Source organism: Sturnus vulgaris, chromosome 29, assembly GCF_052056855.1.
Source record: "Sturnus vulgaris isolate bStuVul1 chromosome 29, bStuVul1.hap1, whole genome shotgun sequence".
In the NCBI taxonomy this organism is placed as follows: Eukaryota; Metazoa; Chordata; class Aves; order Passeriformes; family Sturnidae; genus Sturnus; species Sturnus vulgaris.
Genome location: NC_142271.1, coordinates 5,533,081 through 5,560,959, shown reverse-complemented (window position 1 = coordinate 5,560,959; position 27,879 = coordinate 5,533,081). Strand labels below are relative to the sequence as shown.

At 49.7% G+C, this 27,879-nt stretch overlaps 1 protein-coding gene across 1 annotated transcript in view; it reads left to right on the top strand.

The window, feature by feature from the left end:
• The window catches only part of PLXNA2 (plexin A2), a 137,210-nt gene extending 127,161 nt beyond the window's left edge, over nucleotides 1–10,049 (top strand). Inside the window, exons 28-32 of the mRNA XM_014872645.2 lie at nucleotides 899–1,089; nucleotides 2,187–2,356; nucleotides 3,933–4,145; nucleotides 4,462–4,612; nucleotides 5,774–10,049. Of these exons, the coding sequence (XP_014728131.2) occupies nucleotides 899–1,089; nucleotides 2,187–2,356; nucleotides 3,933–4,145; nucleotides 4,462–4,612; nucleotides 5,774–5,869 (821 nt within the window). The 3' untranslated portion in view covers nucleotides 5,870–10,049. The remainder of the gene's footprint in view (nucleotides 1–898; nucleotides 1,090–2,186; nucleotides 2,357–3,932; nucleotides 4,146–4,461; nucleotides 4,613–5,773) is intronic.
• Nucleotides 10,050–27,879: the final 17,830 nt, after the last annotated feature.

Below are 27,879 nucleotides of genomic sequence, written 5' to 3'. Positions count from 1 at the left end.
AGGAAAAATCCAGCAAGGCACATTTGGGCTCCTTAGCCTCGTGTCTTGTCCTGGAGACACTGGGGATCCAGGGAGGGACATTCTGTGGGAAGTGAAATATATTTTTATATATATTCATATATATATTTATTTATATTTATATTTATTATATATATTTTAATATATTTATTTATACTTGGATTTATATTTATATTTGGATTTATATTTGGATTTATATTTATATTTATATTATTATATTTAATGGTGCCACATCCCCCCATGGTTTCTGAGCAGTTAAATCAAAGTTGTCTGGTGCCCTCTGAGCTGCCTTTTCCCTGCAGGGACAGCAGGAGGCTGGACCTGCCCAGCCCAGGGGTGGCACAGGGTGCAGGACTGGCCTCAGGCTCTGCTCAGCTTGAGTCCTCACTGCTGTCCTGAAAGCCTCAAGCAGTTTCTCCTTCCCTTTGTGCTGGCTGTGCTCCTCATTATTTACAAAATCCTGAAATCGGGGCTCTGCTTCTGCAGGAGTCGGTGCCTGGGCTCACTGTGTGCGAGCTGTGACTCAGGGAGGATTTTTGTGTGGATTTGTACAAGGAATTCACGTCAGGGAAGGATGTGACTGGGGCAGGAAAGGAAATATATAAGAGGAAAAAAAAAGCTCAACTCTGAGGTTTTTTTATTGAATGGACACCAGCACAGATTTTTCTGGCAAACACCAAATTTTGACGGCGCGGAACAAGAAAATGCGCGAAACAAAACCAGGGCGGTTTCCCATTTCAATTTCCCCCCACCAAAAAAAAAAAAAAAAAAAAAAAAAAAAAAGGGGGGGGGGGAGGGCATTATCAGCCATGGTGAGGGCACTGAGGGACGAGCAGAAGGGTTTAACGTGACCATGACCAGGCTCTGTGCCCCGGCCCAGACTCCACGTTCCGCTACACCGGGAGCCCCGACAGCCTCCGGTCCCGCGCGCCCATGATCACCCCCGACCTGGAGAGCGGCGTCAAGGTCTGGCACCTGGTCAAGAACCACGACCACGGCGACCAGAAGGAGGGAGACAGAGGCAGCAAGATGGTGTCAGAGATCTACCTGACCAGGCTGCTGGCTACAAAGGTACCTGAGCTGAATTTACCTGGGGAGCGCTGGGTGAGGCTCGGCCAGGGGTGCTCAGCCCCCAGGCTGGCTGGGTTTTCCTGGCATTGGGAGAGTCCTGGAGCAGCCACAGAAATACAGCCCAGATTTCTTCCCATTCAAGGCAATTGCTGCAATTCTCCATTTTTTATTTGCACAATGTTAAAACACAAATTGGTGAATGCAGCAGTGCCTGGAAATATTTACCCATTTCTTCGAGCAGACGTGGTTTTCCTGCCTTTCCCCATGTGCTCATCAGCGTGGATAACACAGATGTGCTCTGGGAAGCAAAAAATAAAATTGTTTCAGGTTAGAAATAAAGAGTAAATGAGTGAGTAGCTGCAGGCTGGAGATTTCCCCTGGGATCCTCCAGCAGTGTTCGAAAAGACTCCGACCTTGGTAATTCCCATGGGATCTGTGGTGGCACTCTTTGGGGTTGGTAACATCTGGTGTCCCTTCCTGCCACTGCTGCTTGGCCAGGGGAATGCCTGACCCTCCCCTGGATTGCTGCTCCTGTCACCAAACCTGCAGAAAAGCAGAAATTCTCCAGCAACATATTTTCAATATTAGAGAATTAGGTATTACTTTATTCTGGCCAGGATGTGCAATAGAAATGATTTCATCCACACATGCCTGGGTTGTGCAGTGAAAATCATTCCATCATACATGGGGTTTTTACCTCATTTTTCACATATTTATACATGAAACCTCTAAAGAAACTCACATTCACTGCTACTAAATTAGACCATTCTTAGTGTTTGATCTCCTATTGGTTATTGATCCTTTCCATGCTAATTTGGTCCTCATGCTCTGGTTCTCTTACCAATCATTTCCCAGACCAGGTCTCTGATCACACCAGGGGGTGATGTTTGTTAATTTTCATTTACCCCCTCTGTATCCTGGCAATCTCCTTTTTGTTGATTCAAGAACCTCACCCAGAAATTCTCAAACCCTCATTGAGCCTTCCCAAGAGAAAACCTCAATCCCCCCTTAACCCGAGCAGAGGAGAACAAACCCCTGAATAAAAGGGCATTACAAAGAGAACTTAGGATCCGCCTGCTTTGCCGTTCTGCCATCAGGGCACGCTGCAGAAGTTCGTGGATGACCTGTTTGAGACGCTGTTCAGCACGGTGCACCGCGGCAGCGCCCTGCCCCTCGCCATCAAGTACATGTTTGATTTCCTGGACGAGCAGGCGGACAAGCACGGCATCCACGACACCGACGTCCGGCACACCTGGAAGAGCAACTGGTAACGGGGGACACCCGAGTGTGTCTGGGGGAGAGAAATCCTCAGATTTGCGGGGAATTGTTTTGGGAAGGGCCGGGGAGCTCCAAAGTGAGAGAGGGACACAAAGCTGTGCTGCCCCAGGGGTGGGGGACTGGGCTGGGCTGCCTGTGTGGTGTTCACAGGGTCCTAAAATCCTGGAATGTCCTGATTTGGAAGGGAAGGGGGATAGCGTGGCTGCCTCTGAGTCCTCTGGCCAGGGTGGGAGCTGGACACTGCCCTCAGATCTGCACATTTGGACTTTGGAAAGAGTGGGAAGCAAGGCTCCAGTGCCTGCCCCGTGCTGCCTGCACAGCCCTGCTGGGCCAGGAATGCCAGCACAGAGCTCAGCCAGAGGCTGCACCTTCCCCATCACTTTGGGGAGCACCTGGAGCACTTGGGCATCAGTGGGAGGTGGCACAGGGAGAAGGAGCCAGCTCTGCATGCCTCAGGTCCAGCCTCTCCAAACAGTGGGAGCTCTCACATCTCTGCCTCTGCTGCTTTTTGAGGATTAAAACCTCTGTGGGTTGGAAATTTACCTCTGCTAGAAAAGGAAGAAAAAAGCACAACAAATGGTTGTTCCCTAAAGACGTTGTATTTTCCTCTGAGTCCCTTGTGGTTTAAAAGGCCTCTAATCATCATGGCAAAAGCTGGTTCCCTGCTAAGGCAGTGGGAAGCTCAAAACAATTCATTTAAAGCCTTCGAAGAAGTAGTTATTGGGATAAAAACTGTAGAATCACAAGAAATTATGGGAAAAAAAGAAAGCAATGACCACCAGAGTTTGGTCTGCCAGACCTATCAGCCCCCACCAGTCCTGGACCTTCCTTCTCCCCACGTCAGCTGAGCTGCAGCATTTCCAGAAAGGGAATTTTGGTGGGGACACGGGAGAAGGCTTCCCCTGGAGCAGATCAAAGCAAATGGAAGTTTGGGAGAGGGAGCTGGGATGGCTGGGGCTGGGGCTGGGGCTGAGCTGCTCTCCTGCAGCACTGCAAGAGTTAAAGCTGCAGCCTTCAGCGAGCTGGAGAGACAGAGAGAGCTGCGACTTGAAAGGTAATAGAAAGCAGCAGCTGCTTTTTTGATCCTGCCATAGAGCCGAGGAAAAAAAGGAATAATAATTCCCCTTTGATTGCAAAGGCCCCGGGATTTGGGGACAAAGCCTGTGGTTGCTGCTCGCAGGTGCCAGAGCGTGGCTGGGCAGTGATTAGTGCTGGGGCTGCCCCTGCTCACCCACACTGCAGCCCTGCTCTCATCATCCCCTCTAATGGGCTCTTCTAATGGGCTCCTCCTGCAGATGCTCCCCAGTACCCCCAAAGTGCCCAGCTCTGCCCTATCCCTCCTTCCCCCACTGCTCCGTGTGGGATCCAAGCTGGGAGCAGCTCCCTGGCATGGCAGGATTCACCACCCTGGGCTAGCTGCTGCTTGATGGCCTTGGCCCAGCTCCTGTGTAAATTCTTCTCTCATTCTTCTCCCCATTCATGTTCTGCCTTGCAGCACCATCTGCAGCAAGTGCCCTTTCCTTGCCTTTGTCTCATTTCGTTTTGTTTCTCAATCTCCCTCCCAGCCTCCCCCTCCGCTTCTGGGTGAACGTGATCAAAAACCCTCAGTTCGTGTTCGACATCCACAAGGGCAGCATCACGGACGCCTGCCTCTCCGTGGTGGCTCAGACCTTCATGGATTCCTGCTCCACCTCGGAGCACCGCCTGGGCAAGGACTCGCCCTCCAACAAGCTGCTGTACGCCAAGGACATCCCCAGCTACAAGAGCTGGGTGGAGAGGTGAGGGCAGCAGTGGGAGTGCGGGTGCAGGGTGCTCTGGTCCTGCCTGAAACCCCACAGATCTCAGAACAGAACATCCCGAGTGGGAGGGAAGCACAAGGACCAGCAGTGATGCTGCAGGGCTGTTCTCAGCCCTGCCAAGCATCGCTGCTCTTGTTTTCAGCTCATTACAGCCCAGAATCCTGTTTTGCTGGATGTAAACACAAAGCAAAAAGATGTTCTTATCCCTGCAGAGCTTAGCTTAAATCCCAGGGGGAGCAGGGACATTTGGAGCGTTCCTGTTCCCCATTTTTCCCCTGGCCCCTCGTTCCTGCAGGTATTACGCTGACATTGCCAAGCTCCCGGCCATCAGTGACCAGGACATGAACGCCTACCTCGCCGAGCAGTCACGCCTGCACGCCGTGGAGTTCAACATGCTGAGTGCCCTCAACGAGATCTACTCCTACGTCAGCAAGTACAGCGAGGAGGTGAGTGTGGGCAGCAGTGTCCCCTGGAGGAATGGTGTCCCCTGGAGGAATGGTGTCCCTTGGGGAACAGTGCTCCCTGGGCGTGGTGGTGTCCCCTGGAGGGATGGTGTCCCCTAGGGAACAGTGCTCCCTGGGCGTGGTGGTGTCCCCTGGAGGGATGGTGTGCTCTGGACCGTGATGGTGTCCCCTGGGCCATGGTGCTTCCTGAGACCAATGTATTTCCTGGAGTGATGGTGTCCCTCAGGCAATGGTGTCTCCTGGGCAGTGATGTTCTCTGGAATGATGGCATCCCATGGGCAATGGTGTCCCCTGGGCCATGGTATCCCCTGGGCCATGGTGATGTCCCCTGGGGCAATAGGCTCCCGTGGCACGTGTGTGGGAGAGCAGGAGCAGTGCTGGGTTGTGTCAGGATCCCTCCCAGAGCTCCTTGCCCTCCCTTCCCTGGCTGCAGCCCGGCCGTAGCCAGTGCTGCTCCTGCCCTGCTGTTCTCTTCAGGCACACAAGGGTTTGGCTGCACTTGTAGCATCCTCCCCAGGAGGATTGAGAGCTGAAATATTGTGGGAGCACCTGGATACCTCAGCTCTGGCATGCACCCAGTGCAGTGGAAAATATTCATGACCCATCAAAGCTCCCCAGAAACCTCGGTGTCCTTTGGGAGCTGCATGGTCCAAATCCCCTCTGTGGTGGCACAGGCTCCTGTCTGCAAAGGCTTCCTGGCAGCCTGAGCTCCTTTAATGAATGCATCACTTGAAACCAAGTTCTCGCCATCTGTTCCACCCCTTCATTTCGCTGCAAGAAGAACTGATTTTGTAATTATGTCCGTGAAACGGAAGGGTTTTGTCATTGAACTGCGTGTAGCCATTTGTGATACAATGCCACGGCTATTTTCCCATTAGGGTTGAAAAATCTCATCACTTTCGTGCTAAATGAGACAAGAAATGTGGAGTCCAAGGCAGCAGAGTGAGTTTTGTTGAGTGGGTATCGAAGGGTCCAACACACCAACGACAGCCAAGTTGCTTTGCTATTTATTGGGATTTCTCATCTCCCCACTTGGAGCTGCTCGCATCTCGCTGCCCACCCACCTCTCCCACCCCCTCTTTCTCGCTGATTTCTCTCTCTGATTCATTTTTTTTTCCCCCCTTTTCCTGTTTTCTCCCCCAGCTCATCGGGGCTCTGGAGCAGGATGAGCAGGCTCGGAGGCAGCGCTTGGCGTACAAAGTAGAGCAACTCATTGGGGCCATGTCCTTCGAGAGCTGAAGAAAGGTCAGGGGCAGCAAAGGGCAGAGGATTGCACGGACTCTGGGGAATCTGGAGGGAGAACAAGCAAGGAAGGCACTGGACACACCCCCAAGGCTCTTCTGGAGAGAGCAGAGCCTGGCCCAAGGACTGGCTGCCTTCAAAAATCATACAGGATCCAGTTGGAAAGGGCAGGAAGGGAAGAAGATGAAACAGCTCAAAGTCCAAGCAAGGTGGATCATTTTTTCAAGAAGGAACCTGGAAAGTCTGGATGTCTCCACGACTGCTGCTTTGCATGAAAATTGTTTAATGTATATTAGAAAATAAAACTTTATTTAAAGGTTTTTTTTTTTTTAAAAAAAAAAAGGAAGAAAAAGGAAAAAAAAATAGAGCAAAAACCACAGAGGCCATAGAGATAATCCTGGCAAGAAGGATCAGCTCTGAATCCTGTCCCTGGGAGCCTTAGGAGGGCACAGCTCAGGCATTCTGCACATGGACTCTCACACCCATTGGAAGGTCTGGAAAACCGAAATGTCTCCATTTTGGATTCTTACAACGAGCACAAGTCTGCACCACACCTTTTTACACAGGCAAAATAGCAGTTCTGCCCAAAACCAGTCCAGTGGCTGAGTAACTTAGAGGCACTACAAGGAACTTTACCTGAATTGCAAAACCATCAGATCACCCGACCTGTCTTGAAATCCAGCTTTATCCATGTATTTATATTGTGTCAATATATATATTTTTTCTTAATCCCGTTTGCTGTCGAATGAGGAAAGATCTGAATTTCACTGCTTTTCATTTTTCCACCCCCATCTCACCTCGCTGGCTGCTGGTGACCCAGCAGTGTCCACCAGTGTCCACCAGTGTCCACCAGTGTCCAGCATGGCCATGGTGACCCAGCAGTGTCCAGCAGTGTCCACCAATGTCCGGTATGGTTGTGGTGACCCAGCAGTGTCCAGCATGGCCATGGTGATCCAGTAGTGTCCAGCTGTGGTGATCCAGCAGTGTCCAGCAGTGTCCAGCAGTGCCCAGCATGGCCATGGTGACCCAGCAATGATCCATTCCGTGGCCACTCTGGCTCCTGCAGGTGCCACGTGAGCCAAGGCAGAGCTGTGCCGACACCTCCAGGGGTGGTTTTGGGGTCTCCAGCAGCCACCTCTGATTTCTCACAGCAAAACCCCCCAGACCCTGACGTTTACAATACTTGAAAAGCCTGGACGTTGCAGGAGCAGATTGTTGCTGTTTTTCTGCTGGATGTGCGGGGTCCTTTGGCACAGGCTCCCTTTGGGTGTCTCCGCCAGCATTTGCTGCCTCACCCAGGGCCAGGACTTGCATTTCCACTGGGCAAGGGGGAGAAATCTCCACTCCAGGCAAGAGCAAACCTTAACCAGCACCCCCGGGCCAGGCAGCTCTGCTGTCGTGTCTCTGTGTCGGCGTCTCGTTGTTCTCTTCAGTTCCTTGCTGGCCCCCATGGCACACGTTCCTGTGGCCAGTGACAGGAAAATGTTTGTGAGTGTTATTTCTTTCAAAGACACCAAAGCTTATGTGTGTCCCTTTGTAGAGTGCCAGGAGGGGAAGGAATGCTGTAAATATTTCTCTCTGTAGTAAATATTGATATGTGTGCAGGCTGCAGTGGGGAGGGCAGGGAGAGGAGGCCTAATGGAAATACAAGTGTTGGCTGCAGGAGCTTGGCAATGGCAGCAAAATAATTCCTGGTGTCTGCCCAGGCAGTGCCACACCAGACCAGGACCTTCGTTTGCAGCCAGTGTGTGTTGAAGAAAAATCCATTTCCATCTCCATCCCCCTCCTCCACCATTCCTCCTGGAGGAGCCCAGCAGGGCTCCCAGAGAGCTGCTGGCTTTCTGTGTCCTGCAGTCCAGCACCAGGGGAGGGGAGAAGCACGTACAGAAATACTCAGGAAACTTGGTTTAATTGCCATTCAGTAAAAGCCATGCCAAGTCCACTTTTTTTTTTTGGTAATCCACTTCTGTGAGTCTCTCTGAAAAGCAGAAAATACTGATGATAATAATCAACCTTGTGCAATAAGTTCTTGACATTTACAGCAGCCTGAGCACTGGATTTACTGAGACAGGGGGAGAGTGGCAGAAACAGAGACTGAAATGCAGAGCAGTGTTTGTACTGCCTGTTATCCAAGAGCTCCCTTCCCAGGGATCCTGCTCCTGCACAGTGAATCTCATTTCTAAAGTAAAAAAATGTGCAAAAGTCCTACTAAAAGTCAGGCAGTGTGGAGCCCAGTGCCAGGAATGTCACTGGAGCAGTCCCCAGCCTGGCTGCTCTTTGCTGCAGGTACCACAGGACGTGGCACAGGGTCAGGCTGTGAAATCCTGCTGGTTTATGCTGGTTTTCCTCCTGCTGCTCACAGTGATCCATCACACAGCTTAGGTGAGGGATTTCCAGATCTGTTCTAGCTGTGGCTGTCGGTTTGGGTTCACCAAATTCTCATGGTACTCTGAAACAAACCCAAAGAGAGCACTCCAAAAAGTTCCTGAGCGACTTCCAAACACTTCCAAATATCATTGTGGGGAATTATCTCTGCAGGACTCACAAAACACGAGAACAGCCCGAAGCAAAGGTCTGGCTGTGCATCACCTGGGGCTGGTGACAGTGTCCCTGCCCAAGAGCCCTCGTGGTGCTCCTCTCTGCATCTCCTGGAGAGGTTTTTGTGCAGCCCTTTTAATCCTGCTTCCCTCCTGCTGCTCTCTCCCCTCTGGAGCACCCCCCAAGCCAAGGTTCTGTCATTCCCCACTCCCCTGTATTTTCTCAGCAGAAGTGGAGGTCCCCAAGCACCCCCTGGATTCTCTGGGAGAACATTAAGGAGACGAGGGGACAATGAGCTGATCTGCTGTGGGACCATTTGAGCAGAGAGGAAAAAAAAAAGGGAAGCAGCAGACCAGTAAGTTCTTACACTTCAGACTGAATTCCGAAGGAAACAGTAAAAACATCTCTTCCATCACCTGGAAAAGCTTTAGGAGGACGGCAGAGGGAACAGCACAGTCCTGGCTGGAGGGGTGGCCTAAAAATACATTGCCAAGTATCTTCTCATGGTGGTTGACATTAATTATGGATCTTTACAGGCAATTATATGGATTGAAGCAACATATCCCCCTGGGGCAAAGCGCTGGGAATCTCTTGCCCTGTTTGCATCCGACATTTCCATTCCTCCTTTGGGAAGAGGAAGCTTCAGATCTCAACATGGCATTTTCTTTGCACTCGCAGCAAACCGGACTCGAGGTTTGGTCAGGAGGGGGCACTTGCCTTAGATGAAATGATTTCACGTCCCTCTCATTGCCCCCTTCTTCCTGCAAGGCTGCTCGGTGCTGGGAGCCTCCAGTTCTCTCCGTTTCAGGTATTCCGACATCAAAGTGGGAGACGTCACTTTCCGGAATCTCTCTGCCTGGTGTCACGGCTTGAATAATTCCGTTTAATCTTCTGCTCATGAGCTATCAAAGCACCCACTCCGAGGGGGAGCGAGGTGCTAATCAAACGCTTCTCCACCTTGAAAGCCTTTATTAAAACCCCACACACGAGAGCGGAGCTGGCAGGCGAGGCTGGCCCCGAGTGAGCCCCGCTCAGGAGCCGCAGCCACCAAAGCTCGGAGGGTGTGGACAGCGAGTGGCCCAAGCTCTGCCATAAAGGATGGATTTAAAGGGAGGCAGGAGGGATCAGCAGCACGGCCAAAGTGCTGGAAACCCTGTGAAATCCAGCACGGATATCCGTGGAAACCCTGGGTATCCTGTCTGCACCTGAGCGAGGACTCACCGTGGGGACCAGCGCTGAGAAACAAAACTGCGGCCACGGGCTCGCTGCATCCCAGCAGCATTCCAGGTGTGGAATTTCGGGTTTTTTCTCTGAATTGAGGCCGTGGGGACAGCGGTGCCTCCCTGCAGGGCTCGGGGCTGTGACACTCTGGGGACGGTGAGCACAGCGGTGCCAACAGAGACCTTCATCACAGCAGTGCCTTCCACACTCTGTCTTAAAATCCTGGTGGCCCATCCCCACGTCGGTGTTCCCTCCTACCTTCCACTGGACTCCACAAAAAACGTCCCAATGTAGGAAACCGTCTGGGTGGGCAAAGGCGAGAGGGTTTAAGGCTCTGGGGTTGCATTCTGCTCTCTGCTGGCTCCGAGCTCCTTGTGGGGGTCTGAGTGTTTAATTCCGTGTGGAAAAAGGGTCAGAGCATCCCCTCCTCCAGTGGGCACAGCCTCCCAACAAGATCTCGTTCCCGGGAGCCAGCAGGGATGAGGAAGGCCAGGCTGGCACAGGGCACAGCAGCTCCCTGTGCTCCTCCAGAGCCCCGGGCTCCTTCCCTGGCAGCAGCCCAGCCACGTTCTCCTGTCACTGGCTCTTCTCCATCCAGTTTCCTGCGCTGTCAGAGCTCACCTGTCACAGGGACTCAGCTCCCCAAACTAAACGAAACTAAAACAGACTGGCTGAATAAGCTGGGCCATGTGGGAGAGCTCACGTGTGGCTGTGCCCTGGAGAGAAGAAAAAAAAAATGTTCTGAGGAGGGTAAATAACTGACATCAAAGATGCATTAAAATGCCACAGAGCTTCAGCCATCCTATTCCAGAACCACATTTGTACCAGGAATTGCGAGGCCATAGTGCAGGGAGCTGTGACATTGCAGAGTTGTGTGTGAGGCAGAGCTCGGAGCAGAGTCCTGTCCTTGGTGAGAACACCCAGCCTGGACCCAGAACCAGACAGCAGCGGGTCAGAGGCTGAGGGCAAAGCCCTGGGGACAGCTCTGAGGGCACCTGCATGGGCAGGATGGCTTGGTTTTATTGATGAGGCGTTCAGTGGGGAAATAATCAGAGTAAGAGATGCCCGTGTGCACTGCGAAGGCAGCGCTGGGGATCTGCTGAGCTGAGCAACCCCAGATGTGCAATTCCAGTGTGGTTTGGTCGGTTTAGTTTTGCAGGGGAAGAGGATGGGAGCCTTTGGAGCAATCTTGGCTGTCTGGAAGGCTTTGTGCAAAGCCCCTTCACCCTGCAAACCCCCAGATTCAGGTGCTGGTCCTGTTCTGGGCAGGCTGTGTACCAGCAGCCAGAGCCCCAGCTGTGGGTGCTGCCTGGTGCCTTCCTGGCTCCTGGAAGAAAACTGGGGGCTGTGGTGTGTGCCCTGCACCCCAGGGTGCTCTTCTGGGTGCTGGGGTCAGAGATGGGGAGGTGGAAAGGTGGGGCAGTGTGGGATGGCAGAGCCTGACTGCTCCTTGCTGGAAAAGCCACGCCAGTCCCTGCCAGGTGTCGGTGCCAGCGTTGCTGAGGTGGCACCTGGAGGTGGCATGGCCGTGCTGAGGTGGCACCTGGAGGTGCTGTGAGCGTGGCAGTGGCTCTGTGCTTGTTTTTTCATATCCCCCCTTTGTCCCCGTGTTCCCCATCCCTCTCCTTCCTTTGTAACCATGGAATACAACCCCGAAAGAATTTGACTTTCCTGCAGTGCTGAGGAACCACAGGGCCCATCCAATTGCACGGACAATATCCCAAATATCCCAAACTCCCTGGGCCTCCCGAGGCTGTTAAATCCAACAGAGATCTCCTGTATGGCCTTTCCTTTGGGATTTTTAATACCTCTCTTTCGAATAAGCTTGGAAGTTTATGCAACAGCTTCTCCAGCCATCCCGAGGACTGGGCACACAGAGGAGCCGTGGGGAGATGAGCTGAGCTGATTTTGCTGTGTTATTTCATGGCTTCAGAAGGTGCAGTAAAAATGTCCTTCTCTTACTGCTGAGTTTTGGTGTTGGTGGCACCTTGGGGGCCGTTAGGAGAAGCAGCAAGGGGAAGGGAATGTAACAGGTACTAAAAACTTCTGGAGTCCCCCCAAAAATGTCACAGAATGTAGAGGTACCAGCCATGGAACAGATTCTGATTTTTTTTCTCCTTACAGACCCATCCCTACCAGTTTTAGGGGATTTGTGTATTGGCAGGAACAAGGAATTGATTTGTATCTGTGCCCATTCCACCGTATCGTTCTCTGGCTCCTCCCCTCCCCGTTATACTTGACACACTGGAGTTCTGTATTATATTTTTTTTTAAGATGATTGTCTGTTTTTTGTTGTTTTTACAAGTGTTGTGGAAAAAAAAAAAAAAAAAAATGTAAGAAAGTTTAAGTATTTAAAAATGTTCCAAGGAAATAAAAGGGGGTTTTGTTATTATTCTAATATATTATTGTGTACCTATTGTAAATATGAAACACTCCTATTTTGCAAGCCAAGGACTCACTTTGTACTGTTGTTATATATAAATAAAGTTTACTGGTTAAAAAAGCCCTTCTGAGTGGCTCCTTATTCCCCAGTACGTGCTGGGTGGCATTTATTGTGTGAGGAATATTTATTTACTGAATCCCAGCAGCAAAAATGGGTGAGTGGAAATCCCAGACTGGTTTGGGTTTGAAGGGACCTCAAAGCTCATCCCATTCCACCCCTGCTATTCCTTCCACTTTCCTAGGCTGCTCCAACCCTGGCTTTGGACACTTCCAGGGATGGGATATCTGGAAATAACCCCTGAATGGTGAAACTGGGGTGCAGCTGGGATGGAGGGGGGAACCCCAAAACTTGCAGGCCTGCAAGGACTGCATGAAATTCCACTTCTTTCCACTGCAGCTGCAGCAGGGGCAGCAAACCCTGTTTGTAAATAAAAGACCTGGGTGAGTTCTCCATGTTTCAGTCCTCGAGGTGAAACACTTTTGCTTCCACTTCATAAATTCAAGCCAACATCTCAGCAAACGCTGAGAGGCATCTGCTGAGCAGCAGAATCAGCGAGTGACTTCTCCAGCAGCTGTCTGTCAACTTTAATGACCAATATGGTCGCAATTACAGCAATGAACTTTCTCTTAACAGCCCAAAATTACTCTGGATGATGATAAGTGACAGAAAAATGGAGACCCTTAAGGAAGCATTAAAGAAGAAACATGTGGATATGGAACAAGAGGTCTCACTGCTTTTTCTGGAGGATCTCAAGGAGTTGTTGGTTGTTTTTTTTTTTATTTTTTTCCTTTCCAAATTAGGTACTAAAAAGGATAAATCTGAGCCAGAAGGGGAAGGCCTGGCACGCCGTGGGTCACAGCAGGAGTTCAGTGCTGCCCTGGGATGTGTTTTTTATGGACATTTGACTCTGAATCTGCTGGTTTCAGTGTGGGGCTGATGGGGAGATGGGAACTGCTCCTGTTTGAAGGGAATGCAAATCCATCATGTCAGAGCAGCACTCTGCTCCTCAGGCAGCTCATTCCAGCTTATTTCCCTCAAACTGAGACCAGAGCTTGACACGGACCTCAGGGGGGCAGTTTGGCCACATCCTGCTGTCTCCCACTCGAAACCAGCACATTTTAACCTCCCCAGATGGATCCCATGGGCTCTGCTGCTGGAAGCCCTGGAACCACTCCAGTGCTGTGACCCCCCCAACGTGGAGTGGAGTTTTCACATGATTTGTGAATTAGGGAATAAAAGAGGAGACTTGTTTTTCACCTGTGCCTTGGGTAAGTCTAAATTTAAAGAATTCAGTAGGAACTAAAGTTCCCAGAGCTTTCCTGGAAGTGTTTTACCTTCAGAGATGCTAATCCTGTGCTGATCCTGGTTTACCCATGGCCACTGCACTGTAGGACAGACCCTGGAGGCAGGAGAGCAGCTGCCAGGAAAATCCCCACTCCCTGTGCACCCTTTGGGAGGTTATTGACTCCTGCAGCTCAGCAAAGGGAAAAGAAACTCCAACAGGAATCGACAGCATCGACCGTGGGGTCATTTGTATTCATCTGCACATTGTTAATAGATGTAATAAGGATACTCAATTAAAAATTACATTTAATCTGGCGTGCACTTCACAGGCCTTTATTGGCACTGACAAGGTCAAGTGATGCTTAATAAAGGTTATATAAAATGCAGATGGCTTGGATCCCTTCATCATCCCCCACATCCAGTGCAGAGCAGTCAAGAGCCACGGACACAGCATGGAAAGAGTCAGGAGGGCAGGTTTGCATCTTCCAGGGGAAAAGTTTGGGGGTCCCAGCACTGAAACAGCAGCAAAATTTCCCTGGAGTTTCCCCTCATCCCCCACTTTGTCCCTGCCACCCCCTGCGTCCCCTTGGCCAGCTCTGATTTCACCTCCTGAACGTGTGGGGTGCTCCCGTTGTTTAATCACTGTCACTCTGCAGATTGTGCAGCAGATTTTGGACGTCCTGGTGCTGCCTTTTCCAGCCTGGTTATCAGGGAGAGCTAATGGAGGTGACACTTCCAATTATCAAATACAGTCGTGGCATTAATTTTGACCTGTTTAAATTTCAGCATCTTTTCCCTTCTGCGAGTGCTTAGCTGGAGGGTGACATAGAATTCCATGGAAGCAGACAGTGATCTCAGGCTGGCAATAACAGACACAAAAATCTCCTGCTTTTTATTTATGCAGGCTCTGGTTATATCTAAGTGGCCAACTCATTTGGAATGGAAATTTAATTCCGTGTTATTGGACACTTCACTGCTTAAAATGGAGCAGATCACTAAAACCCACATTAAATCCCCTCCTCACAACTCCAGACTCTTTCCAGGGGACATTTGGGACCCCCTTGCCTGCTGGGGCTATAAAAATTATAATTCAATTAAAATTTAAATGTAATAATAATAAAACAGAAACCATTTTACCCTCAGGTGCAAAGTCCACCTGGAACCTGCAAAATATTGATGTTGTCTCAGTCTGACATGAACGTGATGAAAATTCATTAATTAATTTAGAGATCATCCTGAAGAAAAATCTTGTCTGTGCTCCAATATATTGACAGGTCTGTGCAGGCAAGTGGATATAAAATAATGTGAAAGTATAAAACCACAATATAAAATAGATGTACAACATAATCCAACATGAACATGTCTGTATCTATTTGGATCAAGAGTACACCCCAAGGTTCATGTTAAACTTAAAATTACAAATATTGATGCCAAAACAAAGGTTTTGGTTTTAGTCCCAAATAATACTTAGGAAAATAGGAACCACTCAGGCTTTATTGTCACTTCATAATTAACTCCAGTGAAGGAATCTAATTACAAATGTTCAATACTGCCCCAGGGCAACATGTGTAGGAAAAGGGAAGGAGGATGGTCAGGCTTAAACAACTCAGGTAAAAATGAACTCCATGGTAATATTTGATAATTAAGAATGTCTCTATCAGCTTGTCTGGCCATTAATGAATTGGGCTGTTCTTTTCACATTTGATTACTGCAGTTTTATGATGCCTGCTCGCCTTTATTGCTCCTGGGAATGGGCTTGTCGTGGGCTGAGCACCAAGAATAATGGTGGAGAACGAGCTGGGTTGGAAATTATCTTAAAATTCATCCAGTGCCACCCCTGCCATGGCAGGGACACTTCCCACTGTCCCAGGCTGCTCCAAACCCCATCCAGCCTGGCCTTGGGCACTGCCAGGGATCCAGGGGCAGCCACAGCTGCTCTGGGCACCTGTGCCAGGGTGGTGGGTGATTTAATTCCAATCTGAGAGCCTCAGCACTGCAGGAACAGCAGGGATGAATCCATCCCTAATTCCTGCTGGGTGCAGGGATGGACACACGGACACCTCGTGTTAAAGAGGTGGGAGATGCCTGGGGGTCCCTGGGACATGGGCAGGGCTGGCTCTGGACACACAGACCCCTCGTGCTGAGGTGCTGGGTGATTCCAGGGCTGGCAGGGATGGCAGGGATGTGTCACAGCAGGGATGGCTGTGTCACACCGGGGATGGCTGTGTCACACCAGGGATGGCTGTGTCACACCAGGAATGACTGTGTCACACCACGGCTGGCTGTGTTACACCAGGAATGGCTGTGTCACACCGGGGATGGCTGTGTCACAGCAGGGATGGCTGTGTCACACCGGGACTGGCTGTGTCACACCGGGGATGGCTGTGTCACACCACGGCTGGCTGTGTCACACCGGGACTGGCTGTGTCACACCGGGGATGGCTGTGTCACACCGGGACTGGCTGTGTCACACCGGGGATGGCTGTGTCACACCGGGAATGGCTGTGTCACACCAGGAATGGCTGTGTCACACCGGGACTGGCTGTGTCACAGCAGGGATGGCTGTGTCACACTGGGACTGGCTGTGTCACACCGGGGATGGCTGTGTCACACCAGGGCTGGCTGTGTCACAGCAGGGATGGCTGTGTCACACCGGGGATGGCTGTGTCACAAGCTGGAATTGTCATTCAGCTCCAGCCACCTCCTGCTTGCAGAGGAGAAGCCTTTTCTCCCTTTTCTCCCTTTTCTCCCTTTTCTCTCTTTTCTCTCTTTTCTCCCTTTTCTCCCTTTTCTCTTTTGTTCACACTCAATTAGGCTGAGCTTTGAGGAGAGGATGGGAATGCTTAAAAGTTCCTTTTTTTTTGCCTGTTCAGCCTTCACAAAGGGAAGTGTGGGGATGATCTCAGGGGGAGAGGCTCCTGCACGTGTTTCTGAGGATTCTTTTGACGTTCATTTGATTTTTGCAGCAGGAACCCGCGATGTCTCTGAGCTCCCCACAAAGGCATCGCCTCGGGCTGTACAGGGGTTCACAGCCCGGGTCACGCACCTCATGCATATTTTATTTCTGCTCAAGTAGAATTTTATCCTGTGACAAGGCCAGGTCAGCGTGCAGAACCTTTCCTGGGAGGGACTGGCTGAAGGCAAAGCACACAACACACCAGACAAACAGATCAAGGAGCAGAAATGCTCCAGTCCACTCTGGAGGGAGCTCAGAGGATTGCTGTGTGCTGGCCTGGCCTGTTTGCCTGCACAGGCAGGAGCAGGAGGATGGCTGGATGTTTCCAGAACGATTGGGAGCAAGGATGGCTGCAAGGCTGGCAGCAAAACGCTGGCCCTGGCCAGAAGCTGCCAAAGGATGGAATTCACCTCACCTGATGCAGGTGAATAAAGAGATCAGTGTCTCAGGAAGGCCAATCACCCTCTGGAGATGCTGTAATTCCCTGGATTCCTGTCAGAGCCCGAGCTTGGTCTGTATTGGCACGGTGAGGGTGATGGAAATGCATCCACAGTGCTCTCAGCACTCTGCTAATTGCAGGTCTCAAACAAACACCTCATTTACACACACACACTAATGAATTGACTGCCTTTGGATGGGGACTGTGCAGTGGGGAGCTCTGCAGGGAGCTCCCAAGGTTGCACCTCTGAAAGAAGGCAGAATTCCCCCCCTCCATCCAGGGAGGAGCTGCTGGTGGGGAGCCAATGCCCCCAGTGCACGAGCTGGAGGATTAGCAGCTTGGAAATGGATATGGGTACAGTAATAATCTGTGGAGTGATTAATATGGAGATGATTTTTGGATTAATAAGGATGCAGCAGAGCTGTCTGCTCAGGAAAGATGTTTTCACTCTGCAGTTTGAACGCAGTGACCGTTACCTTAATGCTTGTGATTAAATCCACATTTAAGACACCTCATTAAATTAGAGTGCAAGGAGTGAATTCTTATAACCCACAGCAGGAAATACTTTCGGGCCTGGTGGGTGAAGAATGCCAGGAGATCCCTGGAGCACCTCTGGGAATGTCTGAGAGCTGCCAGCCCCACCTGGCAGGTGACCCTGCAGTGCTCCCGGGTGTGTGGCTGTCAGCACCTTCACCCCAGCTTTGAAGCTGCTGCCCTGCAGCAGGGACCCTGGCCGTGGTCACACTGCCAGAGTCAACCCTGTGCAGCTGTGTCACCTTCAGAGAACTCGGTTCAGCTGCAGGATGACTCCTGAGCAGAGAAATCCACTGCAAACCACAGGTGTGGGGCTCCTGCCAGGCTCTGAAGTGCCCTGAGCTTCCCCACCTCTGCCGGTGAGGGGTTCTCACTTCAAAAAAAGGGTTAAACGTGCAGGTGGATCCCTGACCTGTCTGCAAAGCACTGACCTCGAAGGGAAGGAGAATTTCAAGCTCTTCATGACCTCTCCTGCAGCTCAAAGCTCAGCTCACGTCCCCCTCAATTGCCTTTCACTGCTCTGGGGATGAAAGCAGCCTTTGGCAGAGGGGATTTGAGAACCAGGCACTGCAAATCCTCTCTTCCAGCCCGGGCAAACGCTGCTCCAACCCTGTGGGGACAGGAGGGGACCCTGGGGGCCGGGGCCAGCCCTGCCCATGTGTGTGCCCAGCCCGTGTGCCCTGTGTGTGTTTGTAAAACAATCTCTTTAATTTTCCGCTTGCTTTGACAGATCGCAGCTGCTCCGACCTCCTGAGCACATTTGCACGGGTTCCCGTTTCCACACGGGAGGGTTTCCAGCTCCTCCTCACTGTGTATTTCAGGGATGAAGCCTCTGAAATAGCTCAGCTGGCTGGGACAGGGTTTGGGATACACGGATAAACACACAATCCTCCCCATGGCACAGCCCGGGATTGCTGCGGCTGCCCCGTGCAGGAGGATTGCAGGAGGGTTTGCTCTTCACTTATTTTCACTTTAACTCACTGGCTTTGCATTTATCAAGCCCGAGCCGAGGTGCTTGAGGATTAATTGATGCTGGCTGCTGAGCGAGGCTCATTAAACAGCAGCTTTGGGGTGCAAGTGGCCGCTCACAGAGGCTGTAATGAGCAGGACGAGAGCTCCCAGACTGGAACTTCTCTCCCCCAGCATCTGTTGCCACAATTACGGCCCCAGAACCACGGGAGCAGCACACAAAAGAGCTTTATTAGAACAAACGGCTCCCGGGGAGGGAAGGACAGGGGGTTCTGGGGAGCAGCAGCCTGCAGTGGGTTCATGATGGGTGTTTGTTCCTGCAGAACCTCCCACATCCCCCCGGCAATCAGGGCAGGGATCCAACCAGCAGCAGAACCTCGGGGTGTGGGGTGGAGAGGAGGCTGCCAGGGGGGCGGTGACCACAGCAATTAGTATCCTATAGTGATTAATAGGGTGCAATTTGTGCGTGTGCTATAATTACAATTGTAAGGGATAATCGATGCAGGCGGCTGAGGACAGTGGAGCTCTCCTGCTGCCGGTCCCCAGTGCCCAGGGCACAGCTCCGTGTCCCCACCATGGCACAGGGGCCCTGTCACTGTCCCTGGGCAGGAGGAGCTGCAGGAGATGCTCAAGATGCAGGAGGTACTCGGGATGCAGGAGATGCAGGAGGTGCAGGAGCTGCAGGAGATGCTCTCATCCCTCCTCTCCGGCTGCCATCTGGTGGCTTCCCAGGGTTTGTTTTTCCCTGGATGCTCCTGGAGCAGCTCCCGTGGCCTCGGAGCTGGGCTGGGAGAGAAGTGCTGGCCAGGCTTTGGAGGGATCACAGGGATTTGCACTGGGTGGGGACTGACACAGAATTTATATCGAGTTTCTATCAGTTTCCTTTATGACAGCACTTTCTGATATTGTTTGGCTCAGGTTTTCCCTGTTTGTGCCCCGAATGTGCTGCTGACCCCGGGCACACAGACACTGACGTCAGCCCTGTGTCTCCAGCTCGGTGAGGAACTCGAGAACAAGGGTTTGGAATAATGATCTGCGATGTCCTGGCCTCCCAGCCCAGCTGGGAGCTCAGATCCACATTTCTAGCAGAGCAAATGGTAAACAAAACAAAAAAAAATTCAAAGTAAAAATCCTGATCTATGTGTAGAGGCAGGGGGTTGTAAATGGACTGGCTTTAAAATCTGAAAGTCCTCAGAATGTCACCCTGGGGCTGGGACAAGGCTCGGTATTTTTATACTTCTGAATTTTAAGGGTTTTTTGCCTCATTTGGAAAAGAAGGCTAAAATCAAGTGAGAACTTAGGAACTCAGTGGGATGGTTCTCACCCCAAAATCCTTTAGGGGCTGTGGATCAGCCTTTGAGCTGCTCTGATGCTCTGCAGAGCAGGAGCTGGGCTATGAGGGCCAGCAAGGGCTGGATTTTGGAGGATTTTGGAGATGTGACCTCGCTCCAGATGGGATGGGAGCCCCTCAGAGCTCAGCCACGACCCTGCAAGGACCAGCTGCTGCTGTGGCAGAAAGAAACCCATGAAATAAACGGGATAAAATGCATTTTATAACAACTCCATGGGCTGCTCTTCTCAGGTGAGTGATGGGAGCCTCCCTCTCGAGTCTGACACCCTGGAGGGAACATTCCTGATGAAAGCAGAAGGATCCTGTCCCGCCTGGCTCCGTGGTGATGTTCAGGAAGGCTCAGACATCAGAATAAATGTGACCCTCTTGAAGGCGCCTGATGATGCAAAGGTCAAAAGAAATGACTGACGAGGAGAAAAGTACATGCTAATATTTCTCCAAGAGGAGGAAGAATTACATATAATGGGTGTAATATTGAGAGAGAGAGAGAGAGAGCACAGCCTGGTGACTGATGCCAGCATTTTAAAGGCACTTAAGCCTTAAATTTCCCCTTGATAAAAGTTATGTCACGTCACTCTGACACGGGCTGTGGGGGAAGTGTCACCAAAACAGAGCCAGAGGAGAGGAGTGCCAGGGAAAAGAGCAGGAGCAGGGAGCTTTTCCCACCTCTCCACCCTGAAAGGTGGGCTCAGCACAGCTCTGGCCTCTCGGATGGAGCCCGTGCAGGTTTTGTTGTTCTTTTCCAAGAAAGGACCCCCAGATTCCCCTCTCTGCTGCAGCAGCTGGTTTTGATCATCACCAAGAGCATCACACCCTCAGCTCGGACACAGCCAAGGGTGGGACGTGTAAATGCTGAGCTTTTGTCCAAGCTCGCAGTGTTTGTGTGAGGGTGTTGTGAAATGAGGGGCTGGGAGAAATTCGGGGCTTTAGGGCAGAGGGTGCAGCACCAAGGACCTGCCCCAGCACCTCAGCTCTGAGCAGGGACAAATTCCTGCTCCAAGAACCTTTCTGATTTACTCATCCCTGATCTGGGCACACAAAAAACTCCAGTCAGGGTAGTAATCAAAGTGCTAAACTCCATGCTTCTCTATCACAAAAAATAATTGTTCTGCCTGAGCATCATTATCCCGACATTTCCCTGCTCCTGTGTCACTTACTGAAAATGAAGGTTCATTTCTCCCATTGTAATGAGCTACACTTTCAATAATTCACTGGGAGTTTTTTTACTGGGCTTTATTTTTTCATCTTCACCACAAGGTCATAAAATTTGTGCCACTTTTCCGAGTGCTCCTGAAGGATCAGCTGGAGGAGAAGGGAAGTGCAGATTTGCTACAGTTAATTTAGTGGCATTTTCCTGTGCTTTTTTGGAACTATTATTATTATTTTTATTATTATTACTATTTCCAGTGTCTACTACTGAGGGAAGATCAGGGTTCAAGGAAGATTTGGAATGAAATTTGGGCCCCAAAATGCTCACCAGGTTGTTGTTTTAGAGACATTTTCTACTCCTGATTACTTTGATATCTGCAGAAGCCTCTGAAGGAGTGAAATCCTTGCAAAACCATTCCAGGCTAAAAAAGTGCCTTTTTTTTTTTTTTTCCCCTCCCTTTTGTATTGTTTCTTACTGGGTTTGATGTATGATACCTTCATATATGCTCTGTGTATGCATATTTAATTTTCAATACAGAAAGTTCTGCCTGCCTTCAGGAACAGTGTGTGGAACTTTCGTGGCATTAATCTGGAAGCATCATGAATTATGGTGCTATTTCTGAACGCTTTCTTCATCTATATGAAATGATTATTTGACAGAACAGCCACTCAATATTGTTGGAATAATTATTATGCTTATTTAATACATCAATTTGAGCTGTTATCATGGATTCTTTTAAATGCTGGATAATTACATAAATAATTAGGAAACAGTCTATCAGTGCATTTTAGGGCAAAGCAGAGCTGCTGATCTTTTACACACACAGGACTAAAACTTGGGAAAAGAGGAGGGAATCCGTGCACCAGGAATAATTTCCAGAAATTCCCATTTTTTGTTGGCTCCTCCTCATCTTCCTTGTACCCATCCCTAAAACCAAGGTATGATCTGATTATTTCCACAACTGAAATGTGTTAAAATGGATTTTCCTCACCAGAATGGTGTCTTGTGTGTGGCACAAGCCATGACCTGGGGATTCCATGGGATCCCATGGCCAGCACAGCCACTCCTGGCCCTTCCCTCTCCCCTGCTGCTGCCTGGCAGGAATGCAGCACCTCTACTGATCCTTAACCTCCTGGAGGTGGTTATTATTTTTATTTTTATTTTTATTTTTATTTCTATTTCTATTTTTTAGCACATGAGGCTGAGGGAAGATTTGTCATCACCTTCACCTGCCATTCCCAAACTCATCACCTCCTTTTGCACTGGTAATAGCTTTTTTGTTTGTTTTTTTTTTTATTTTTTTCTTCTCTTTTTAAGAAAGAAACCAGGGATGGGTGTGAAGAGTGGTATGGGCAATGTGGAGAAGCTGGAATTTCTTAATTTGGGAAGGATGGGGGAAGGAGGGACCTGTGTCACCTCTGGCAGCCCAGGGATGGGCAGGAGAGGCTGTGCTGGGTTCTGGAGCTGCAGCACTGTGAACATTTCACAAGAATAAATCAAAAGTAAAAATACTTAAAACTATGAGACAGCAGAGGGTCAGGACATAGGAGACCTGCTGAAACAAGAGAGAGAATTAATAAAAATGAAAACAAAGGAATGTTAAATTTTCAGCTTAGCTGATTATCTTCATACATTTGAATCAGGGGTATGTTTATGTTTTATTTTTAAAATTTACTTGGGATGTTGAAAGATTTCAGGTTAAACAATAAAATACAAATCACAAAATAAGTCTGTAATACAGAATTCATACTCTTAATGCAATGGTTTTGAAATTAAATATGGAAACTAAATTTGAGCCTTAAAAATTGAGCTTATAGAGAAACACTGTTTTTTTCAATATATATAATGGAAATTTTGGCTTGAATTAATTTTTTTCAGCTCAAATGATGGTCCTAGAAGTGCTTTGAACGAGGCTCCTGGAGCACGGTGGGGAGGATTCGAGCGCAGCTCTGTCTTTGGATTGAATTCTCCTGCCTTTGTTTAAACTCCTGAGCGGCGAGGGGAGGCACAGCACCCCCTCAGCTGTGAGACCCCAGCAGCCCCGGCCCCCTCCCCGTTTTTTTTTTTTGGGGGGGGGACATCTGGTGCTGTCGGCTGAGCGCTTCCATCACGGCTCCCCTCCGCTGGCACCGGGAGACGCGGCGGAACAAAAACAAAAGACGTGACAAATTTGTCCTTTTCTCTTTTATAATTAACCAAAATATCTCGTTGTGTAGCAAAGCGTGGCTCCTAATTAACAGACAGGCGAGAGGCTATTTTTAAAATCCAGACCCCCAGTAATTATATTTGCAGCAGAGAATGATATTTCAGTCAAACGCGACAGACAGTGAGCCAAGCTCCCATGTGAGGCAATTAATATTTCACACCTGCCAAGCAAATCAGTGGCAGGGAGGGGAGGGGATGGCATTGATGCTGCACTGGGGGGGCCCTGCCTGCTCACAGAGCACCAAAAATCCTTCACTTGGCTGGGGGGTGGCCGGTGAAGCAGCACTGGCTGCTGTTGGGACAGAGCTGGCCAAAATGGCCAAATGGGAAATGGAATGGGGAGAGGATCCGTGGGAAGGTGGAGTCCTGCTGGAAAGGGGAAGAGAAGTATGAGAAACCGAAATAATCGGCCCTGCCTTTCCCGGTGCAAAGTTCTTTTTCTTCTCCTGGCCCCTGAGCGAGCGCTTTGCTGGCTTGGGCTCCTCTCCTCTCGGCTGGAGCTGCCCCTCTCCTGTCCACACCAGCCTGCTCCTTTCCCCTGCCATGGAGACAAAAGCCTGGCTTTTCTTTCCCCACTGTTAGCGCAGCTCAGGATTAATCTGCCCGTTAATGGATAATCTGTCAGCCCTTGGATGCTCTGGAAGTTGGGAGGAGATTCACGGGCGTGTGATGCCATCTGCTTTATCGGGAGGGTTTGGAAACCTGACGTTCAATTTGTTCTGCAGGATTTGACGGCGGATTATTCTCCAGATTCCAAAATAATTAAGGGAATCAAAAAGCAGAAAGAACGATGACAAGGAGGAGGAAGCGGAGGGAGGGGAGGCAGCTCTCGACCTGTGCTCTGGGTAGGACAGGCTGACAAACCCTGCCTGGGGAGGTTTTTTTTGTCCTTTGTTCCTGTGCTCGGCAATAAAATTCCACCAGCAGCGGCTGGGGCAGCACGGAGGCAGCAGGGTGATGCTGGAGAACAGCAGAGCCACAATTATCCCTCATTCCCGGGTCATTTTAAAGCTGTTGTGTTTAATGAAGGAGCTGGACAGGGGAAGGGGTGTGCGGTCCAGAGTTTGCTCTCAAACACTCTGTGCAAGGTGCCCCGGGCACTGCAGCTCTGGAAATTTCCCTTCCAAATTACAGAGGAATCTCGCCCAGGCAGGAGCCTCTATTGACCTCCTGCCACCCTCCTAATGAGAAAAGATGATGGTTAAACTCCAGGGGGAGGAAAAGCAAACAAACCTCCTTTCCTCCATAAAAACAAACCTGCAAACCTGTAACAATTAATCTGAGACGGGCCAGGAGAGGTCCCAGGACGGGGTCTGCATTTCCAAGGCTCTCTCTGAAGGACTCGTGGTAAGTGATGGAGCCTGAGCCCGTCCAGATCGATCGTGTGGCCTTTGCCACCCCTGAGCTTTCTCTAAATGATGCGATGTCACCTCCCATCACCAAGCCCTCCCTGAGATAACAGCTGGGCTGGGAAGAGCTGTGTCCCACAGGATCCAAGGGAAAGTCCTTTTAGGTGGGGAAAAAAAAAAACATTTCAGAGCATTCCTCATCCCAAACTCTCGGTGTGAATTCCCTCAGTCCTCCCACTGCTCACCCAAAGCCACTCTCAGCAGCACTGGTGGCCCTGCTGTGACCACCAAGGTGCCACCCTGAGCCTGAAACCCTCTCAGCTGCTCTGGGAGCATCCAGAGCCATAAATTCTGTTCCTGCAGGAAGTTCTGCACCTTGCATTTTTTTGCTATCTCATTAATGTATTTTTTCACCACAGGTTTGAGAGGAAAAGTTTGGGATGGTGCCCACGATTTGGACGCCTTTTCGTGGAATCATGGAATGCAGAATTACAGAATGGTTTGGGTGGGTAAGGACATTCAAACTCATCCCATTCCCCCTGCCATGGCAGGGACACCTCCCACTGTCCCAGGCTGCTCCAACCCCAATGTCCAACCTGGCCTTGGGCACTGCCAGGGATCCAGGGGCAGCCACAGCTGTGCCAGGGCCTGCCCACCCTCCCAGGGAAGGATTTATGCCCAATATTCCATCCAAACCCTCTCTCAGTGCTTCTTCAGTCAGACCCTCTCACCAGCACTGTGTGAGATACTCCGTGATTTGTGGGATAACCCAGCACTAAAGTGATTTTTGATGGTAATTCTGTGGGATGTTCCTATTGAATGTGACTGCCCTGTGAGTCCCAGCTCCTCCTGAGCTGCCCCTCTCTCCCCTTCCCAGGAGGTTTCACTGGATACCTTCTACTTCCATATGCACTTTGATTCCCAGTGATCCGGGGAGCTTTTTGTTCTATTATTCACCGTGGGTCTGTGTTGTCTGCGCTGATTATGAGCCATCAGAAGGTACCTGGGAGTCTGCAGCCTTCCCAGCCACTCCTATTGTACAAACACATCAATAAATAAGTGGTGTCTGAATTTAGCTGGCAGCTCGTAGCTGTTGGCAGGGCCCTGTCATTTTTTCAGGTCATCTGGTGCTGCAGTTAAAACAGTTTTGCTGTTGCATCCTTCTCTTCAGGAGACAACCAAAGAAGTGGCTCTTAGATTTCTATTTCTTTTTTATTTATCGCTCTAAGAACAAGGACACGACTTCAAACCCCAGACAAAAGGAGGTTTGGAATTCAGGCCCTGGCACTTTCCAGAGCAGTGGGTCAGGAGCAGCAGGAGTCAGTAATGACCGAGGATGCTCCCGTCCCTGCATTTGAACAAATCCTCCTTTGAAAAATGGAAAGCCTCGTCCCTCTGGGACCTCATTTCCCAGGTAGAAATCAGCAGCACTTTATTATCAGCAATTGCCAGGGTGGAGAGCAGAGCCCCGTTCGTGGTGCTGCCGAGCTGCTTTCATCGCTGCCGCTGGGGGGTTTCACATCTCCTCTGCTGCTCCAGCAGCACCTGGCACCGAGCTGCTATTTACTCAAAGCCAGTCCTTTATTTCCTTTATTTCCTAATTCCAGTTTGGGTTTCTCTCTCAGAAACGCCACCAAAGTTGGTGTTGTTTTTTTTTTTTTTTTTTTTTAAGGCTGAGCTTCCTTTGCATGAATTACAGCTGGAGAGGGGGGATCTCCCTGGAAACAAAGGCAAATGGAACTGAGATTTTATTTTTTTTTTCCCCTAATTCCCTGGGCAGAGAAGGATGATCAGCAGGAGCCAGCCAGGCTTCTGGCAAGTGGAAACTTGGGGTCAACAAGACAACCCGTGTGGTTGTATTTGAAGTGTATTTGTAAAAACAATAAATTAATCACACAAAAGCAGCCAATAGGAGACATATTTTTCACCAAAAGGTTGGTCAAGAATTGGAAAAGGTGACCCAGGGTGGAGTCCCCATCCCTGGAGGGATTTAAAAGATGGGTGGGATTGGACTCACAGCTCTTTTCCAACCTCAACGATCCCATAATCACATTTAGAAAGAGCAGCATTGCAAACAGTGTTTATTTGGAATTAAATTTTAAATTAAACATCTCATCCATCTCGGATTCTGCTGGCTTGGGGCATCCACAAGATGGACTTGCTGCCGTGGTGGGGATGGATGGAGAGCCCCAGCCATGAATCCAGCCCCCATGTTCCTATGACAGCCATAAACGGGAGGAATAAATTGCAATTAGCAGCTGCAGGTCTGGATGGAGGAGCCAATCTCCGTTCTGAATTACCAGACTTATGCTTTAATGATTTTTATCGGTGTTTCATGGTGCTGCTGTTTATTACAGTTAAACATTTTGGAGGGGGCAGCAATGGAAAGCAATCAATGAAATCAGGTTAATGAGAATCTGATGGATGGGGACAGGAATGTGGCTGGTCCAGCTCTGCCCTCTCACAATCCTGCAGCTCCTTCTTGCTCCTGGTATATTCAACTCATTTTGGTGCATCCAAACTAATAGGGAAATTTCCAGAAAAAATAATAATAATAATAATAATAAAACCCCAGATTTTGAGGGTATCTTGGTACCTCAACGCCCTGAGAGCTGCTGCCTAAAATCACTCTTTGTGCACCTGATGGCACACAGGGATACAGCTGCACCCTGCAGAGGTGGGTAATTCACTTATTTACTCTTCCCAAGGGATTATCATAAAATTCCAGGATGGTTTGGGTTGGAAGGAACCTTAAAAATCCTCCAGTTCCACTCCTGCCATGGGCAGGGACATCTCCCATTCTCTCAGGTTGCTCCAAGCCCTCACCAGCCTGGCCTTGGACACTTTCAGGGACAGGATAGCAATTAAAATATTGGTTTTAGAATTAAAACCCATATATATATGTGGTTTATATATCTATATAGAATCTATTTTTTTAACTTGAGCAAATTCTTGCCTCTTCATAACCCTTCCAGCTCCATAACTGTGCCCTGCTATTTATCCCCCTCTTGCACAGCTACTACTCACCCACTTACACAGAGCAGAACCATTTCTCCAAGAGAAACAGCTGAAAAAACCCTGCAGAATCTCACACTTGTGCTCTTCGGATCATACATTTTACTCCAAATGCTCTCGGAAATCTTAAAAAAAAAAAAAATAATAAAAAAGAAAGAAAGGAAGAAAGATGCATGGCTGCTGCAAGTCTCACACACTGTTAATAAAAGTGGTCTATTAAAACAAATTGCTCGGTATGATCATCCTGCTAAAATCAATATCTTCAAATAATAAAGCAAATATGAATTGCACACACGACTCCAGTCAGGCAAACCATCTGCTGGAGAGATTGCCGAGGAGTTTTATGCCTGAAACTTTTACTCTGAGCCTGTTGGTTCAAATCTAATCAAGGCGATGCTCATTTAGTGCCTCCTGCGCGCTCAGCGCTTTGCGGGCTATTCCCAGCTCTTTAATCCCTCCTGAAGGGCCAGGCTGCGATGTAAATCACGGCACTTAAGCGTTTTTCCATGAAACTCTTCCCCAGAGGAATATTCTCCTGCAGCAACACCGGAGG